This window comes from Callospermophilus lateralis, chromosome 13 (assembly GCF_048772815.1).
Source record: "Callospermophilus lateralis isolate mCalLat2 chromosome 13, mCalLat2.hap1, whole genome shotgun sequence".
NCBI lineage: Eukaryota > Metazoa > Chordata > Mammalia > Rodentia > Sciuridae > Callospermophilus > Callospermophilus lateralis.
In genome coordinates, this window is record NC_135317.1 from 80,508,169 (window position 1) to 80,527,409 (window position 19,241).

Below are 19,241 nucleotides of genomic sequence, written 5' to 3' on the forward strand. Positions count from 1 at the left end.
ATATCCCCAGGACCTCCAATACCACCCCTATAACCTGCTTTACCTCCTGACCCCATGTCCCCAGGACCTCCAATACCACCCCTAGAACCTGCTTCACCCCCTGACCCCATGTCCTCAGGACCTCCAATACCACCCCTATAACCTGCCTCACCCTCTGACCCCTTATCTCCAGAACCTCTAATATCATCCCTATTACCTGCTTTATCCCCCAACCCCTTATACCCAGAACCTCTAATACCACTTCTATAACCTGCCTCACCCCCTGACCTCATATCTCCAGGACCTCCAATACCACCCCTATAACCTGCCTTTTCCCCTGACCCCATGTCCCCAATATCACCCCTATAACCTACCTTACCCACTGACCCCAAACCCCCAGAACCTCCAATACCACTCCTATAACCTGTCTCATCCCCTAACCCCTTAGCTCCAGAACCTCTAATACCACTCCTATGACCTGCCTCACCTCTTGACCCCATGTCCCCAGAACCTCCAATACAACCCCTATAACCTGCTTCACCCTCCAACCCCTTATCCTCAGAACCTCTAATACCACTGCTATAACCTGTCTCACCCCTTGACCCCATAACCCCAGCACCTCCAACACCACCCCTATATCCTGCCTTATCTGCTGCTGCCATTCCTCTGAGGCCTCCTAAGCCATCTCCAAAATCTGCCTTATCCCTTGACCCTATTCTTCCAGGACCAAGATCCTTTGGCCCTACTCCATAAGCTGTTCTGCTCCCAGTTCCCTGAGACTTGGGAATTTTAGACCCATCCCCATAACCCAGCACCTCACCAGGCCCATGAGCCCATAGGCTCTTAGAACCAGCCCCAGCATGAGAAGCTAATGTCTCAGGATGCCTGGTATTGTCCCCAAACCCTGTTCCAGTTCCAGAGGCCCTGGCACCAAGGCACCTAGTCCTATCTCCATCACCCTCTTTTCCTCTTGCCCTCAGAGACCCTGGCTCCATGGCTCCTGGACCCCCTGTCCCATCTTCAAAACTCCCTTCTCCAAAGGTCCCCAGGGCCCCTGAGGTTCTGAAGTCTCCCAAATCTCTAGTCTGACCCCAAGGCCTTATTGTTCCAGACCCCCCTAGTTCTGCTTCTGCATATCCCTCCCCAAGAGTCTGCACTGTTCCAGGGGCCTTGGGGCCACCTCTACCCACAGGTCCCACTGTTCCAGGACTCCCTAAGCTACCATCAGGACAGTACCCTCCTGCAGAGCCTATTTGCCCCTGGCCCCCAGGTGTACCCCAATTCTGGTCTTCATCAATGAGCATTCCATCAGGGCCACCTGAGCCATTCCTAAGACCAACACTGCTCCCAGACCCATATCCTGTAGGACCACGATGATCTTTATTTCCAGTCCACATCCTCCCAGGTTCCCCTGAGCCATGCCTGTAAGTACCCCCTTCCTCAGACTCTGTTCTCACAGGTGCTCCAGAGATGACTCTAAAACCATCACCAGGAGCAGACCCCATTTCTCCTGGCACTTCTGAGCCATCTCTATAAGCAGCCCTATTTCCAGGATCTATTCCCTTAAAATACCCTGAGCCATCCCCATTCCTAGATTCCTCTCCCCTGCTACCTCCTGGGCCATACTTATAGCCCATCTCACCTCTGGCTCCTTTTTCTCCAGAACTATCTGATCCATTCCAGAATTCTGATTCAGGCCCTATTGCTCTGGGATCTCTTAATCCTTCTGCATCTCCTTGTGTTCCTCCAGACTTCGACATACCCAGGCCTGGAGACCTAAGTAACCTGTGGCTTCTGCCATCTATCCCCTGACCAGATTCCATTGGCCCAGCTCCCTGGGCACCAACCATACCCTTTTCCCCTCCACTGGACCCCACTACTTTAAGTCCAAGGTGGGCTCCAGTCTTTCTGAGACTGGACCCTGTGTCATCCCAGAAACCTGTGCCCTCAGACTGTGTTCTGCTGGGGTCCCCTGCTTCCTTCTGCCCTTCTGTCCAGCTATGGGGAGACTGGGACCTTCTGGAGCCATCCCCTGCCCTGCTCAAGGCCCCATCTGTGAACTGGCCACCCCTTCCCTGGAGTTCATGTTGGCCACTTTCCCAGTCCCCAAGATCTCCTGGGCCTCCAGGGCCAGTCCGGTAGCTCCTTCCCACATCCCCAGTCCTCCCTGGCCTTGGATCACCTGCCTCCCGTAGTGAGCCCTCAGCTTTGGCCTCAGGACTCCTGCCCCCCAGAATAGATTTTCTGCCTCCAGGTAGTGATGGTTCTTGGGGGTGCTTGCCTCCGGATATCTTTCTTGGATACTCCCCTGACTCCCAATAGCCCCCAGCTTCCTGATGGTCAGCATCTCCACTTCCCTGGGAGCCCCAAGATTCAGGGCCCATGCCTGCCTTGGAGCTAAAACTTCTTCCTCCAGGAAATTCTAGGGCACCAGGGCCTCCTGTCCCATTGTCTCCAGCATCCCACAGGCCAGTTCTGCCAGCCCACGCTGCCCTAGCTGCTGTTGTCCCCCTTTCCCTACTCAAACCATCTCCTCCCTCCATCTCATCCAGGTGATCTCCAGCCAAAATTCTCTCCCTTCCCTCCCCTTTGAGCCAAGACCCCTCATGATCAGACTGGGGTCCCCACAGGGCCTTCTTTCCTGTTCCAGGTCCCTGATGAGTGTCCCAGAGTTGTTCTTGGCCATGTATGTCCAGCTGACTGCCATTGACCTCTCTGGGCTCCTTTCCTCCCCTGATGCTCCCCAGTCCTCCAGCCTGAGAGTGAGTGGACCCAGCCTTCCAGCCTCCTGCTGTTCTCCAGTTTCTGTCCCCATCACCATCTCTGCCATGACCTTCAAGTTGTCTTTCCATGAAGACCAACCCTGATTCTGGGCCTTCTCCCTGTAGATGAGATCTCCCTGGAAAGCTTCCGCCCCAGTCTCCCTCTAAATGGGGCTGATTGTCCCTGAGAAGAGTGACTCTGCCTTCCTCTGCTTCTAGAAAGCCCTTCCTGTCCTGTCCAGGGCCCCAGGCTGAGTCACCTATCCCTTCATCCCCCATCAAGGAGTAGCCCTGCCTACCAAGGCCATCCCTGTCTGGGCCTGCTGTGAGCTGGAGCCCAGAAGCAGGCCCTGCCCCTTCTAGGAAGTCACCCATGGTGCCCAGTTCCCTGGGCTTCCCTCCCTGGCCACTGATGTCCCTGGAGTCTTCTGCATCTGAGGCTTGAGCTCCTGGTGTCTGCAGCTGGTGGTTAGCACTTGTGGTCTGCAGGCCTTTATCCTTCCCAGCTTCTGTGAGATATTATGTACACGGGAGGTCAATGGGCCCATAGAGAGACAAGAAGAAAGACCAAAACTTCTGTTAAATCAGACCAAAGCACCTGCCTGACCCAACTCTTTTGCCTGACTTTCAGTTTCCCCAGTAAGAAAACAAGCTGCCCATCTAAGAAGGAAGCCAAGATGTTCCAGAGATTGGTGGCTAAATCCCATCTCCATTTCCCCCACCCTGTACCCACATTACACTCCACATGCTTCATGAGGATTTTGACACATAAGTACATAAGCCAAAGTCATTTGCTTATCAAACTGCCAGAAGAAGTTGCATGATATTTAAAAGATTCCCTTGCCCTATCCCCTGCCTTATATCTGTCTGATTTATAATTTTCCAGATTCCAGTTCCAAGGGAGATATAAGAGTTCTCTCTGGCCTGGCCTAGAGTCTCCTTATCTACACTGAACCTGGGCCAATATTTCAAGCCCTATGCAGAGCCCTAGGGCTTTTGGATCTCTGTTCCCAGAGTAGTTCCAAGAGGGCCAGTAGGACAGAGGCCATGGAGGAGAACAGGAATGGCCATGAGAAGACTATATTGCAGTGGAGCAGAATGGATCTAAGGAGGGCTGGGGTACGGGTGGCTCAGTGGCAGAGTGCTCACTAAGTGTGTAGGAGGCCATGGATTCCATCCCCAGCACCAAAAAAAAAAAAAAAAAAAAAAAAAAAAAAGAAAAAGAAAAAAAAGGTGAAGGAGGAGGAGGAAGAAGGGAAAGAAAAATTAAAGCAGTAGATTGTACCCCCCAGTGTGGTGGCACATGCCTATAATTCCAGCAATTCAGGAGGCTGAGGCAGAAGAATTGCAGATTTGAAGACAGTCTTAGCAACATGGTAAGGCTCCAAGCAAACTTAGCAAGACACTGTCCTAAAATAAAAATGACTGGGGATGTATGTAGCTCAGTGGTAAAATGTGCCTGGGTTTGATCCCCAGTAGGGAAACATGCTCGCATGCGCACACCCACACAGACACAGGATAGACTACATCTGGCATTAGTAGACATGGTGGGTGAGGGATGGACCTAAAACAGTTGCTTTAGGCAAATTAATTTTTTAAAAGAAGAGCTCTAAGGACCCTTCCTTATTGTGAGTGAGGGAATGATTCGAAAGTAAATGACTGACCAAAGGAAACCCCGTTGCCCTGACCCTGACCCTGAGTCCTTGCCTTGGTGGAGGCAGGGAAAGACAGAGGTATGACCACTCACCTTCAACCACCAGCCAGGCACTAGAAGCATGGAGCCCGGTATCCAGCGAATAGAGGCCCCTGTCTGAGAACCGGGCCCCTCTCACCACCAGCCGGTGGGTCAGACCATCAGGGGACACAGATACTTCATATTTGTCACTGAGTCGGAGGGGCCGGTGCTTGAAATGCCAGGTAGCATTGGGACAGGGGTTGGAGAGAGTACATTCAAAGACTGCATCACCGTGTTCTTCACAGCGGGCCTCGGCCACTGGGACCACCACTCTTGGGGGGATGGCTGCAGAGGAAACAGGAGATGGAGTGTCAGCTTGGCAGCATGACATGGTGTGACCTGATACAGAGAGGCTGGGAGTTCAGAAACCCAGGTTCAGACCAGCTTGGCTACAAACCTGGGAGTTCAGAACCCAGGTTCAGACCAGCTTGGCTACAAACTCCTGTGACACCTTGGATGGGTCACTTCCTTACCCAGGGAATCAGTCCTCCACACACATAAAATATGGGGATATAGTTAGATTGGGATCCGCTGAGGCTGTTTTCAGAAGTGGTGCCTCACTTCCTTCTCTTTCCTTGGCCTTTGTTCAGCCATGTTCTTTATGGTCTATCTATCCAAAGCTTCCTTCCCCGGGCCTGTTTGTCCTTCCAAGAGCCCTCCAGAGCTGCTAGGTGCTATGCAGTGATAGGGACACGAGTCCTCGCAGGTATGGAACAAGGTTTAATGAGAAAGGTGGGGCAGCACCCAGAGTGTGGGGGTGGGGGTATGGGAAGCAGGAAAGGAAGAGATCTATGTAGGACACAAGGGCACCTACCCCAAAGTGGAGACTGTTGCTAGGGAATTGTGAGAGATGAGGACATGCATCCCACTGAAGTAAAGTTATGGCAAGAGGATGTGAAATCAGTTTGGGTGTAATCTGAAAATAATCAACTGTGGTAGAAGGTTTGTAGTTAGGGGCATGACACGTCTGTTCTGTGCCCATGACTGTAACTTGGTAGAGCCAGCTCAGCACCAAACAGGGGACAGCATGGACCAAGGTTGAGCATCATCATTTAGGTACCTGACTCTGCACCCTTCTCCCCAATTGTCTTTGCATTAGGCCCTGTCACATCTATCCCCTCACCACAGGCCCTGAAATGGAGCCCATTCTTAAATGATGTCCCCTATTCAAATTTCTGCAGTGTAGACAACTCACCACTGGCCTCCAGTTCTGTTGAGAAGACCACAGCATCCTCCACCTTGACCTGGTAAAGGCCAGCGTCCTCAGGCCGCAGGTCCAGGATCTGGAATTGGTAGCGTTTCCCCAGCCGCCGCAGACAGTGCTTGGTCTGGTTGTCAAAGCCATAGGGGATCATCTCTCCATCCTGCCACCAGAAAAGGAAGAGGGGTGGTTCAGGGACTCAGTAGGTCCCCAGAACCTCCTGCTCCACTCGGCTACAACTAGCAGTTTTCTCCTTCTGGCTCAGGCCACAGAAAACCTGGTCCTGAAGCTATAAAGGGCATGGTGGGCCTGGAGGGCATTAAACAAGCAGATGGGAATACCGGGCTAGGAATGTTACACTCCTTACCACAGAAGGGAGATTGACAAGAGGATGCAGAGGCTCTAGACTGCTGACCCAGCTCAGGCTGGGAGGAGAGTTACTACCAAAACAGCCCCATGGTTAGCAGGGGAGGCATTCAGGCAGACTTGGGGCCCCAGGGCAGGGAATGCCTCTATTCATCAAGGGGAACATTAAGGAACATCTTTAAGGCTCTATAAAACCCAGTAATTTACATACATACACCTCCTTTTACTAAGCCTTCCATAGATTTGCTACTTGCTGAATATTAATAATAGCACTTAACAGATGCCCATTGTGTGCCAAGCACACAATGATGTTTGGGACACATCAATTAAAAAAAAAAAAAAGATTTCTTCCCTCAGGGTGCTAAAATCCTGAAGGATACAGACAAATAATAAACAGTATAAATAAGTAATTATTTATGTTAGGAAAAATAAAACAGAACTAGGAAAAACAGAGGAAAATAAAAGATACTGGGTGGAACATTAGGGGGTACATGAGGTGGTTAGGGTCAAGAGAAGTGTCCCTGTAGGGAAGGGAATTAGCCTATAGATGTTGGGGAAGAGCAGACCAGGCACAGGGAGCAGCTGGAGCAAAGGAATGGACTAGGCCAGAGAGAAGACTGGCATAGCAGCAGGGGAAGAGGGGCAGGAGGGAGGGGAGAAATGGGGGAGGGGCATTTCATTGTGCATAAGACAGCCCTGTATCACCCTCATTTCACCAATTAGGAAACTGAGTCTCTAGGAAGATAAAATGTACCTTGTCTGAGTGATGTGATGGAGCCGGAATGAATTTGGCTACAGAAGTAATGTTATGCCCCCCAAACCACACACTTCCTCCCCAACCTCTAGTGCGTTGATAGGTTATTTCTTCTGGAGCCCCTGTACGGATGTGTCAAGTCTCTGGGGCAGGGGTCAGATGGAGAAGAGTGCCCTCTCTCAGATCTCTCTGCTCACCCCCTGCTGTGGAATTAGACACAGCCAGGAGTGTCTGAGGAGAGCCTGGCTGTGGGCTGTCTACACCAGGATTTGACCTAACCCTAACCAGGAACTCCAAGGGATGAGGGTTTTACCACTTGTGTGCTCTGGTTGTTCCCACAGGGGCCCCATGAGATCAATTGTTTCCCTTCCCAGGACCTGTGACATCTCTACCAGTTTCCTCTGCCATGGGCCCTCCAGCCTCACCTTATACAAGTAAATCTTGCTCTCAAAGTTCTTGAGATCCAGCTCCAGGGCAAATGAAGCGACCCCATCCTTGGAGACCTTGATGTGTCTCAAGTTGGAGATGGCATTGATGTACTAAAGGGGAGACAAATCAATCAGGAGAATGTCTCAAACTCAGTCTTCGGAGCACTTGAAACCCTTATGATCCCTGATTCCATCCCTGGCCCACAATGCCCCAGTTGAGAAAGCATTTGCTCATTTTTTAAGTGGGGAGACTTAAGTCCTCAAGGAAGGGAAATCTCCAAGAAATCAGGTCAGAAAGGCAAACAAGGTGTTCAGGTGCTCTAAAAACATTCTAGGGCTTTTCCATTTATCTGTTCTTCCAGCTAATCAACATCTGTTGAGCATCTGCTGCATGAAAATCTCTGTGCTGAGTCCTGTGTTAAAGCAGATGGGAAAGCTTGGAGGAGAGAAAGCTGAAGTCCCAGGTGGGATGTTTAAGTGATAAAATACCATTTTCCAAGTGATGAAATACTATTTTCATGATAACTAAAAGTACTTGATTGTTACTTCCAAAAGAAAAATTAGATGTATACTACAGTTAAGTTCGCTGCAGGAAAAAAACTTTCTACATAGTTTATAAGATGCTGGAATCAGAGTGCTAATGGCAACTGATAAATTTCCTTCCCTGGAAATCTTTTTTAAAAAGGCAGGTTCCTCATGTCTGGTGATGATGATGACAGCTGACACTAGGCCTTTACCATGCACCAGGCACTAGACTAATTGCTTTAAATACAACCTCTTATTTCATCCTTTCAATAACCCCATGAGGTAGGTACATCATCCTTAAAGAAAAAGAGGACAGTAAGATACCATATCCCTGAAATGCCCCTGTAGTTCCCAGGAACCTAGTCAAGTGAAGGGAAGAAAGAGCAGGCTGGGCCAGGAATGCTAGATAAACCAGGACACTGACTCTCATATACGCTGGGAATTAGGGGAAGTTTGTGTTATCTGTAGAAAGCTACCTCTTGCACGTACACCAGGACAGGTGCTCCTTATGATTCTGGTCATACAAGCAAAGTAAGCAAGTTCAAGCTGATAATGTCACTTTTTTTTTTGCAGCCTAATATATAAACCCCGCCTCTCAGTGGTGACTGGTACATTGTAGAAACAGTGTGTACACAATGTGTACAGTGTACACACTGTACCCGTGTCCTCAGTGGTGACTGAGGACATTGTGGAAAGAATAGGTGTCACTTGTCCAGCAGGCTGCCACTGGACAAAACATCATGAGGGGAAGGGGACACTGCTTGGAGAAGCACCCTGAAGGATGGCGGTGCTCTCTGCTAGCCTATACCACTGGACCTTCCCTCATCAGCATTTCTCAAGGAAGCCTTATGCCCCCTATGCTGCCTCTGGGTGTTTCCTTTGGTCTCTCAGCAACCTATGCCACTGCCATGGCAGAGCTGAGCTGTGCCCTTGACAGTAGTTATAACTATGATTCCCATGAGGACACCAAGTCACAGAGGGCCCCACTTTTTCAAAACTCCAGTTTAGCAAGTATCGGACTTTACAGCCTGGGTACCAGCTTGGAACTTGGGTCCTTAGCAGGATACTTTATTGGGAACCAGATGGAGGCAGGCCCTTGATAATATTGGGTTTCCCAAGGCCCACCTCCAAGCCCAATTCCAGGCGTGAGGCCCCTCCGGGCCCCTGTGCTCTATCTGTGTAGAGTGGGGCAGGGTGAGGGTACCTGGGCCATCTTGTCCTCCCGCTCTTTCTTCATCTCCTGCAGTTTGCGCAGCATGCCCCGGAAGTCAACGATGCCATACTTCATGCAGATCTTCTCGTAGTCCTTCCGGTCTGCTGTCATCAGCAGCTGCCACACCTGCTCAGTCTCCATCTTTTTTTCTGGAGCTGGAGGAGGGGCCCTGGGGAGCAGAGCCAGCAGGTCAGAGGTTGGAGGAGCCCTGGGTGTTGACCACCTGGTCCTGGCACTCAGAGAGGTCCAGAGAAGCTTCCCTACGTGCACTTGAGGAAACAGCAAAGGGAGTCAAATCTCTGAGACTGATGGCTTTCTGGACTAGAAGGACCCAGAAGGGCTGAGCCGCACTCGGTTGCTCTAGCTTTCAGGGAAAATCGGCTTCTAACTACTTGTATTGTTGATTTCAGAGTAAGATGTCCTTGGGTGGGGTCAGGGTTGGGTAGAATCATTCTTTTGCTGTAAACATTTTAGAAAATTATAGCTTTAGTAGGTCACCCCATTTTTGCAAGTGAGGAGGCTAGGACCCAGCGAGGAGAGATGACTAGCTCAAGGATGTAGACAATTACCAAGCTATACCCAGAATTTCCAGTGCAGTGCTCTTTCTAGCCTCTCACCTGGTAGCAGCAGTCTAGCTGCCTGCTGAGGGTGGAAACAGAGGCTGAGCCCAGCTTGTGATAGAAGGGAGAAGGGGGTGGTACCATGGGAGCTTCTGAATCCCACCTGGGCAGGCCCAGACCCACCTCTTTTTCAGCATGTTCCGGAAATCCATCAGCTCCTTCCTGAGGTCTAGAAAAGTAGAAAGGATGAGACCCCACTCCCAGGTGAGAGGCCAAGGGGCTAGGCTTGTCTATGTGGTCCAGGGCTGACAACCAAGCTTCTGGAAGAGGCTCTCCTGGGGACTGGTGATAACCCACAGGTGTGCATGGGGATTTGAGCAGGTTGGGAACATGGGGCAAGGAGCAGCCTGTCCCCAAAACCTCCAAGAAGATTTCTACCAAATCTACCTACCTTCCTGTGGTTCCTTTTGCCTTTTCCGGTTCTTCCGAAAGCCAACTGGACCATCCAGGAAGAAATGGAGGGCGTTGGTGTAGACAGGCAGAGAAAGGCAAGACACATTTATGGTCTTCCTAAGAAACTGCTCAGTCCCAGAGTCCTGACCACCCTGCTGTCCTCTAAAGCATAGCAACATCCCAGCTCGAGGCATGGAGCAGGTGGAGATCCATCTCGAATGAGCTTTGACACCCCAGAACCTTAACCTGACCTGGGAAGGTCTGCCTGAGTACTTTCTCACAACGGGGAGGCTCGCTCACATGTCCACATGGTCAAGGAGGTGGCATAAATGAATGAAGTGACCAACAGTAAACTGGGCATCTAAAGGGACAGTTGGTGTTCGTGCCTGAGAGTTACCATTTCAAGGTATGGGCCCAATAGCCAAATGTCAGACACTGCTCCATAGTCATCCATCAACCTCTTCACCCGCTTCCTTTGGAGAGGCTGGAAAAGTTAAATACTTGCCTTCCCAGCTTTCTTTGCAACTAGCAGTGTGGCTACAGGACACCATTCTAGTCAACGAAATGGAAGCAAAAGACTCAGGAGTTCTTGAGAAACCTTTTGCTTCCTTGATAAGAGAGTCAGGTGTACCTGGGACCACCTCTTCCCCCTTCTTCCTGCCTTGGACATGGATTAAGTTTAGACTTGCAGCAGCCATCTGTGACTACAAGGTGATAAACCAACCTGCTAGGGATGGAGAGCAGTGAGACAGAGGAATCCAGCTCTCCAGCTGCACTGTGCAGTGAGCCCTGGACTCCCATCTCAGGACTTCTAACTGTGTGAAGTAATGACCTTTATTTCTTGGGCTGTTCTTAATAAGAATTTCTGGTGGTTGTAGGCCAACCAATGGTAAGCCTGATTAATCAAGAGACTAGATCAGCTTTCTCAATTACCTTCCAGTTATTACAAACAAACAATTGATTTCAAAAAATTCAAGCACCATGCACATCAAAAAAAAAACCTGTCTGAGATAGAATTTGCCCTCTAGATTGCTGGTCACCCCTGATGTAGGCCTGAACAAAACATCCTTTGTACAGTGGAGAAACTGAGACCCAGAGAGAAAAAGGAAGTGAACGAGTGGAAGACCCAGGTTAGAAACCAAATTCCAGGTCGTGGCCTGGTTCCATTGGACCAAAAGGGCATCCTTCCGAGCAACCACAGCAGGCTGTCTACTGCCAAGGATACAGATTTTACTTGCATGCAGATTTAGCGTGTGAGTGGCTCTGGGGACAAACCCACCTTCAATGACAGTAAGCCTTGCTGAGCACGTGGCCTCTCCATACGTGTTCACTGCTATGCAGCGGTATAGGTCCGTATCCTCGCCTGTCAGCTTGTTGATCTGCAGAGAACCAAGGACAGGGGAACAGGACTATCACTTCTCTTCCTCCATGACCTAGACGTGACAGCATGTTGGGTGTAGAAAGATAATAGGACACAGTCTTTGTTCTCATGGAGCTCAGTCTTTATTAGAAAATACAGACACCAAAACAAAAACCTGTAGAGCAGGTGGATGTCTTTGCCATCAGAAAAAAAAATGTGAAATAACAGAAAGACTCACTTCGGAGGTCAGATGGATCTGGGACTGAAAACGATCTCTATCCTATGTTACTAGCTGTGGAACCTTGGGCAAGTTACCTAATCTCTCTTTAACTTCAGTTTCTTTACTTGTAAAATAGAGATCATAATACCTTAAAAGTAGTGAATGGTCAGGATTAAATCATCTAATCAATATCATATGTTTAGCTCAGGGCCTGGCACATAGTAGGTGTGCCATGGTTAGTCTCTATAATAGTACTAATACTAACCAAGGTTGATTGAGCACAGATATTCCCTGACTAACCATAAAGTTACATCCCAATAAACATATTCTAAATTGAAAATATCACAAATTGAAAACGCATTCAGCCAGACCTGGTGGTGCATGCCTGTCATCCCAGCCGCTTGGTAGGCTGAGGCAGAAGGATTGTGAGTTCAAAGCCAGCCTCAGCAAAAGCAAGGCTCTAAGCAACTCAGCGAGACCCTATCTCTAAATAAAATATAAAATAGACATGGGGATGTGGCTCAGTGGTTGAGTGCCCCTGAGTTCAATCCCCATTACACATCCCCGCCCCCAAAAGAAAGAAAATGCATTCAATACCCTTAACCTATGGAGCATCCTAGCTTAGCCTAGACCACCTTATCTGTGCTCACCTAAAAGAACACTTAAATTAGCCTACAGTCAGGCAAAATCATCTAACACAAGCCTAATTTATTATACAGTTTTGGATATATCATGTAATTCATTGACTGCAATACACTATACATTATGAGCTATTTGCCCACCCCATTGGGGGTCACATAGCTGTAGGAGAGGTGTGGTTCTCTGCCTCTGCCTAGGATGAGACTATAGTACTGCACATTGCTAGCCCAGGAAAAGATCAAAATGTAAAGGACAAATTTTGAAATCTAGCCTCTACTTAATTGCACATCACTTTTGCACTTTATCATAATAAAGTAAAAAAAATCTTAAGTCAAATCATGAGCCAAAGATTGTGTACTCACTTCAGGCAAGACACTGGCTAGACCTTTATGTAAACCTTTTATCCTCATAACATCTCCCTAAAGTAGGTATTATTATTATCCCATTGCACAGATGATGAAACAGAGGTGGAAAGAGGTAACTTCCCAAAGTCAAGGTGGTAGGCTTGAGATTTTTATCCAGGCAGACTGTCAGCAGAGATATCTGTGGCTCAGGAAGCCTTGAACCATGGAATGAATTGAATGGACCCAAGTTTGACTAGTAATTCATCTTTTACTTGTTTGGGGATTGCAACCACAAAGGGGACAGGAATATGGCATAGACCTTGGTCAGAGGAGAACTGCAGTGCTTACCTGCAGCACGTGCTCCTTGCTGCCAGGGGCGGAGGAGATCTGGTACTTGCTAGAGTTGCTGAGGTCTCCTTTGGTGCTCTGCCAACGTACCTCGGGTCTGGGCTCTCCGCAGACCACAGCCCGAAAGATGGCATTTTTCCCTGTGGCAGGAAAAGGCCAGTAGGGAGACTGATAATTTGGGATGGAGTGACAGCAAAGTTTGTGGAGATTTTAATTTATATCATCCTCCCTACTCTAGGTATTTCAACTGTCTGTTGCAAGAAGGGTGCCAGGCCTTGGTCCCCATGACCCAGGACCCAGGATGTCAGGTGGAAAGCAGCAATTTCCGGGCACCCAGAGCAGTGCTGGCCTGTGCTTCATGAAGGAAAGAGGCAACTGGACTGTCCATGGTAAGAAGGGAAGGCGAGCAGGGCTGGCCCCTGTTTGAGAGTGGATGTGTAAGGATCCCCACAAGACTGGGAGGGAGATGAAGTTCTGAGTGTTTCAGAAAAGAATTAGAAAGAAGTGGCTGTTTGTTTGGTGCCCAAAGGAGCCGGACCTAAGAAATAGGACCCCGCCTCAGAAAAGACCCAACCTCTATGGCAGGCAAGAGAGCCTGGGAAGCAAGAGAGCCTAACCATCCCCTAGGCCTCCCCACAGGAACATCTCAGGGAAAAGCATTTTGACTGAAGCCCCCAGAGCCCTCCCCAGTTTCTCACAACCTTGTTTTGGATTTAGAAAAATTAAGCATGGTACCATTGTTCCTTGGGTGGCTCTTGGTAAGAATTTCTGGCAAACCAGTTGTAAGCATAGCTAACGGAGGGACTAGATCAGCTTTCTCAACAAGCATCGAACTTGCAATTATTACAAGCTGGCAACTAATTCCGAAAACTTCAAGTGCCATGCCCGCCAAATAAAACCTGTCCGAGACAGGATGTGCCCTTTGTGTTGTCTGTCTGTCGTCCCTGACGTAGGCCTGTACAAAACATCCTTTGTGTAGTAGAAAGAATGCAGCCAAGAGAGGAAAAGGAAGTGAGAGAGCAGAAGACCCGCTCTCACACCGGAATCTCGCAAACTAAAATCCATGGCAGGGAACTGTGTTGGGGACAATGCCATTCCCACCCCTTCCCACTACCTTCCTGGGCACTTTTCTCCTGTGGTCTTCTAGCATGGCTTTCCTGAGCCTAGCCTGAGAGCCAGTGGGCACATGGCTGTCAGGAGACAATTGTTGGGTAGAGGGGTTTTGACACTGATTCTCTGCAGCAGTGACTTCGAGGCCAGAAGGGGAAGAGGAAAACGAGGCTGCAGCTTCTCCATCAGCACAGGATGGCCTCGATTTATTCCCTTTACCCATTCTTCTCCCCAAGACTCTTTGTCCCTTCTAGGGACTCCAGGCAGGCAGACATCCCTTGAGTACAGGAGGGAGACATATGGCCTGGTGACAGACACAGGGACTGGGTGCTCAGGAAAGTGGGCACCCAAGTCTTCTCCCCTGTGCATGATGAGAGGTGGAAGAGCAGGCATCGTGCCTCCCCTGGGCAGCGCCCTCGGGCCTCACCCTCCTGCAGAGCCAAGGTGATGGGCTTCCGCTCAAAGTCCGGTGTGCTGCAACCTTCAGGGATCTCCTCCACCAGCTGCCGGATGCTCACCCCGGGGATGGAGGACTTCTTCAAGAGCTTCCCTGGAGAAGGTAGGAGAGGGGGAGATGGGCCTGCCCTTTCCCATTCTCAGGTGCCCCTCAGCAGACTGAAACATCCAACCTCTCAGACAAGGAACAAGGCCCCTTCTCCCTTCCACCTTGGGCACAGTTGTGTGGCCCACCTCCCTGTGACCAGTGCTTTTTAACTTTCTAGTGGAATTACAGTGGTGGCCTTCCAGCCCCTAGAATGTGGCACGGAGCACCCTAAGAAGGTCCCAAGCATGTCACTAGAGAAAAGCTGTGGGAGAATAGGAAGGGTTCCTTCTTAGGAAGCAAGGGCTCATGTGGGAGGCTCTGCACCCTTCACTCAGGAAAGCAAAGCCAAGCCCAAACTGAAAAAAGCAAAGAGACAGGAGAGTTCCCCAAATCTCCTGCCTCTCTTCCTTCCCGACTCCGCCCTGAGGGGTGCCAACCAGGGGTTGGGGCTGGGAGGGGAGGAGGGGAGGTAAGTTCTCTCACCTGCCATAGCTCTGGCTCCTTTTAGGCTCTTCTGAGGGTAGAATTTGATATCTGAGGGTAGAAGATGAATTACTTATCAGAGGCCCAGGCTGGTCTCACCTCAGCCCATCTCACACCATCAGTACATCAACCCATATCTGGGGAGGAAGTTAGGAGAAGCTGCCACCCCCAAGAGTTAGTCTAACCCCAACTAGATGCCATTTGGTTTTCTTTTTCTTTTTTGGTACGTGAAGATTGAACCCAGGGCACTTTATCACTGAGCCACATCCCCAGGCCTTTTTATCTTTCATTTTGAGACAGGGTCTCTCTAAGTTGCTTAGGCCTCACAAGTTGCTGAGGCTGGCTTTGAACTTGTGGTCCTCCTGCCTCAGCCACCCAAATTGCTGGGATTATAGGCATGTGCTACCGTGCCCAGCTGCTGTTTGGTTTTGTCCAATTCTGTCTCTAGCAAACTAACTTCTGAGACACCAGGGAGGACAGATTGCTGCCCAATCACTACCTTTCCCAGGTAAAGGAAAGCACAACACTGAACCTGCCTACCGTGATGGGGTCTAGACCCATGACCTCTGAGAGGGTGAGACATACTTTCCCAAACCTGAGGAATCACACTGAGATTCTTCCATCTGTTTAATGGCAATGGCCTTGCTCTCTTGACTTTGGAATGTGAATCCTCCAGGACATTCTCCTGGCTCCTCCCCCAATTCTGAGATTTTCTAAGAGCCCAGCAGCCCTTTACCTCCCACCCTCAACCAATCTGGAATCCTTCAAGGTCTGCCGAGGAGTGTCCCTGACTTGGCGAGTCTTAAGCTTCTTCTATGCCCAGCCAGTGGGATCACCATAAATCCATCTGCTCCCCTCTGAGGCCAGTGAATTATAGTGTCAGGTGATCACGAGTGTTTCCCAGCCTCTCCCAACCTCCACCACCACAATTCCTCTGATTTCCTCTCCACCGAATCCATCTGTTAAGGCCAATGCCATGTTCCACACAGGAGAAGGGGTGAGTTGGTTCTGGTTTGGGATGGAGCCATGAGTGAGTTGTGGGAGTCTTCAAAGAGTTCTCCAGCAAGCCCACCTCCTGTGTGGTTGGCTAACGGCCAAGCAGTTCCATTTTGGAAATTCCATTTCCTGCCCAAAGAGCCATCCATCTAGAATCGCCCATGACAGCAAACTCCTCATTTCCATTTCACAAATGCCCACCCACTGGCACTTCTGGCCTCAGCTTCACCTCTGCAGTCTGGCTGCTGCCCCCCAGTGTGCTGGAATGCCATGGTGCGCCAAGTGCGCGCGTTCTGGAGCGGTCACAGGCACCACAGGCGCCGTCACAGCCGCTGCTCAGAAGGGAATCATGAGGGAGGGCGGGGAGAGAGCCGCCAATGAGGAGGGCCCAGCAGGCCAGGCCTCACTGTGGGGTGCCTCGGCCTCTATACCACCCTTTCCCCAGGACGGTTGTCTTGTAGAGGTGCGTGCACTGGCACCTGCCCATGACCCCCACACTGGAGTAGTCTGAGTTCAACACAGCTATCTTAGTCACCATCTTCATCATCACCACCACCATCTATCAGCTGATTACTTGGCTATTTGTCACACATGAATTATCATGCAGGTGCCGGCCCCCCTCCCTTAGTCTCCTGCCTACAGGTTTAATGGAAAATCAGAGAAGCAAGACCCTGGGGAGCTTAGGGATCTGAGGGTAAACCACCCCACCTGCTGGATCACTGTCCTCTTCAGGAATAAGTTAGATCAGTTACAAGGTCAATGACACGTGGGTAAGACATCTGTGTGGTTGGAGATCAGGGGAATGTTGACTCAGTTGGAGGGAACAGAGAAGGAAAGGAGTTCTTCCTTCCATGATTCAATCCCACTTTTGAGAAAAATCCTAATTCTCCTGAGCAAAAGCAGTGACTTGTGCCCTCACTTCAGAACAACAAGGCTCTCAGCCTGGTCCCCCAGGCTGTGTCTCCCTGGCCTGTCCCCAGGACCCACACTCTCCCACCCTCTGCCCCAGCTGCTATTCCGTTCTGCAGATCCAGGTTCCTGCCACCTGCAACTTCTCCACTGGTAGGAAGAGCCAGACAGTTTCTCTCAACTTCTTGACCATGTTATTAATTAAGATGTTACAAGTCCCAGCCCCAAGGTCCCCATTCTGGACTGCTAGTGAGATTTTAATCTGGGTGTCATTTCATACTCTAAACCAAGCAGTGCCCAGAAAATCAGAACCAGGGCAGAATCACCCAGTCAGGACTCACTGAAATTCTTTCCTCCAGATATCCTGGGGTTGACTGAAGGCAATGTGTATGCACCCCAGTGTTTGATCCACAAGCCAGAGAATGTTGCTGGGGCTGATCTCATGCCCACTGTCTGACCCTTCCTAAGTAGAAAAGTTAGAGGACAGGCCACTGTCAGCACCTCTCCTGTCCCTGGCCTGGGTGAACAGCCAGATGTGCAGGGCCCACTTACCTGGGTGTACCACTGGCCTTCCTCCTTCTGTCCACTCCCTCCTCCCTGTTTCCAGCTGCTGCTCCTCACCAGAGCCTCTGAACCTTCTGGTGCTGGACAGACGGTGCTGGAGCAGATGTAGGTCACTGCAGGCGCCTGGGCTCCCTCGCCCCTCCCACTCACCCCGCCTCCCTCCTCCTCTGGCCAGGCTTGGCAGGGCCGGGCCCCCCCACTCCTGACCCTGGAGCTAACACCCTTGCCTGGGAGGAGGTCAGAGATGCAAGGGTCCTGTGACATGTGCCCATCCAGCTCCTGGTTTTGCAGCACTTTTAGCCCTTAACCAGATTGCCTGAGCATGTTTGCCCCACGGTACCTGGTTTATCTGATCCCTGTTAGCAGGGATGTCTTCAGTCCAAATCCTTAAACTTTCAGCTAAACTCATCCCTTGGAACCCTTGACATCATAAGTCACACAGATATAAAAAGCTGTCCTTTTGAAAATTACACCCTAAAGCGGAACCAAACAGTTGACAAACTTTGCAAACTAGTTGCTGTCCCAAATAGGCAGAAGGGGAGATCCTGAAGGCTCCACCTGAGAGCAGAAGGGAAAGGGGACACCTGAGAGCCATAAAGCCAGGAGATCTTCCAGAGAAGGTGAGCTTGCCCAGGATGTTTTTAAGGAATTGAAGAGGAGGCCTGCCCAGCTGGATGGAGGCAGAAGCTGGCAGGGCAAATGGATGGGTTTTATTTTGTTTTTGGTATTGAATCCAGGGCCTCTTCACAATTGAATCCCCAGTCCTTTTGTACTCTTATCATTATTATTATTATTATTATTATTATTATTATTATTATTATTATTATTTTAAAATGTCTTGCTAAATTTCCCAGGCTGCCCTTGAACTTGATTCTTCTGCCTCAGCCTCCTTCATAGCTGGGGTTACAGGCTTGCTCCACCCCTGGGGCGAGATGAATGAGTTGAAGGATGCATGGATGAAAAGTGAAAATTGGAAACAGGCTCACTGGCAGTAGATGTTCTCGGGCATCAGGAGGGTAGGCAAGGCCCAGGAGATGAGGGGATAAGGTCTGCTTTGGAAGAGCCACCTGCTCTTACCTTAAGGACAGAAAGCTAGTTTATTGGCTCCTACAAGCAAGGTGTGGTCAAGGATTCAGGTGAGCAGCGGGAGACTGTTCCTGTCCAGCTGGTGCCTGTCATCTCAGCTACTTGGGAGACTAAGGCAGGGAGACTGCTTCAGTCAAGTTTGCCTAGCCAGGGCAACATCATAAGACCTGAGAACCGTCTCCATAAAAAGGGGGTGGATGAGAGGATTGGAGGAGTGGGGAGGCGGCAGTGTATTTGCCTAGCATGCATGAGATCTGGGTCCATCTCCAGCACTGCAAAAAAAGGTGGGTTTGAGTGAAGTAGAAGAGAAGTGGGTGTATGTTTCCATCGCGGGGATGGGGAGTATCACTGGATATTCCCACAGATTCCTTAGTACCTTGCTAATTCCACAGGAGCTCCCTCTGCCCGAGAGCTGAGAGGGGAAGTTTCAACCTCTTTGTGATGTGCATTTGTGTGTGTGTTTCCCCTCTGTGTGTTTCTGAGTGTCGGGCCAGTCTTGCATTTACTCAACAAATATGTGTTGAACACCTATGTGGTGTTGGGCCCTGGCTCAGGTTTGGCCCTGGGAACTCAAGGGGAAGCAAACTCCTGGGCCCTCCCTACATGAAGTTTACCATTCAGTGGGACAGACAGATACTAGGTTCCCCATTACAAACTGCACT

General features: G+C 50.1%; 1 protein-coding gene across 1 annotated transcript in view; it reads right to left on the reverse strand.

Moving 5' to 3' along the window:
- Positions 1 to 17,521, reverse strand: part of Igfn1 (immunoglobulin like and fibronectin type III domain containing 1) — a 32,494-nt gene extending 14,973 nt beyond the window's left edge. Inside the window, exons 1-12 of the mRNA XM_076873037.1 lie at positions 17,482 to 17,521; positions 15,025 to 15,075; positions 14,425 to 14,547; positions 12,888 to 13,027; positions 11,256 to 11,355; positions 9,975 to 10,019; positions 9,707 to 9,752; positions 8,955 to 9,132; positions 7,223 to 7,336; positions 5,672 to 5,840; positions 4,489 to 4,761; positions 3,198 to 3,247 (exon numbers count right to left, since the gene is read on the reverse strand). Of these exons, the coding sequence (XP_076729152.1) occupies positions 3,198 to 3,247; positions 4,489 to 4,761; positions 5,672 to 5,840; positions 7,223 to 7,336; positions 8,955 to 9,132; positions 9,707 to 9,752; positions 9,975 to 10,019; positions 11,256 to 11,355; positions 12,888 to 13,027; positions 14,425 to 14,547; positions 15,025 to 15,031 (1,245 nt within the window). The 5' untranslated portion in view covers positions 15,032 to 15,075; positions 17,482 to 17,521. The remainder of the gene's footprint in view (positions 1 to 3,197; positions 3,248 to 4,488; positions 4,762 to 5,671; positions 5,841 to 7,222; positions 7,337 to 8,954; positions 9,133 to 9,706; positions 9,753 to 9,974; positions 10,020 to 11,255; positions 11,356 to 12,887; positions 13,028 to 14,424; positions 14,548 to 15,024; positions 15,076 to 17,481) is intronic.
- Between the last annotated feature and the right edge of the window lie 1,720 nt (positions 17,522 to 19,241).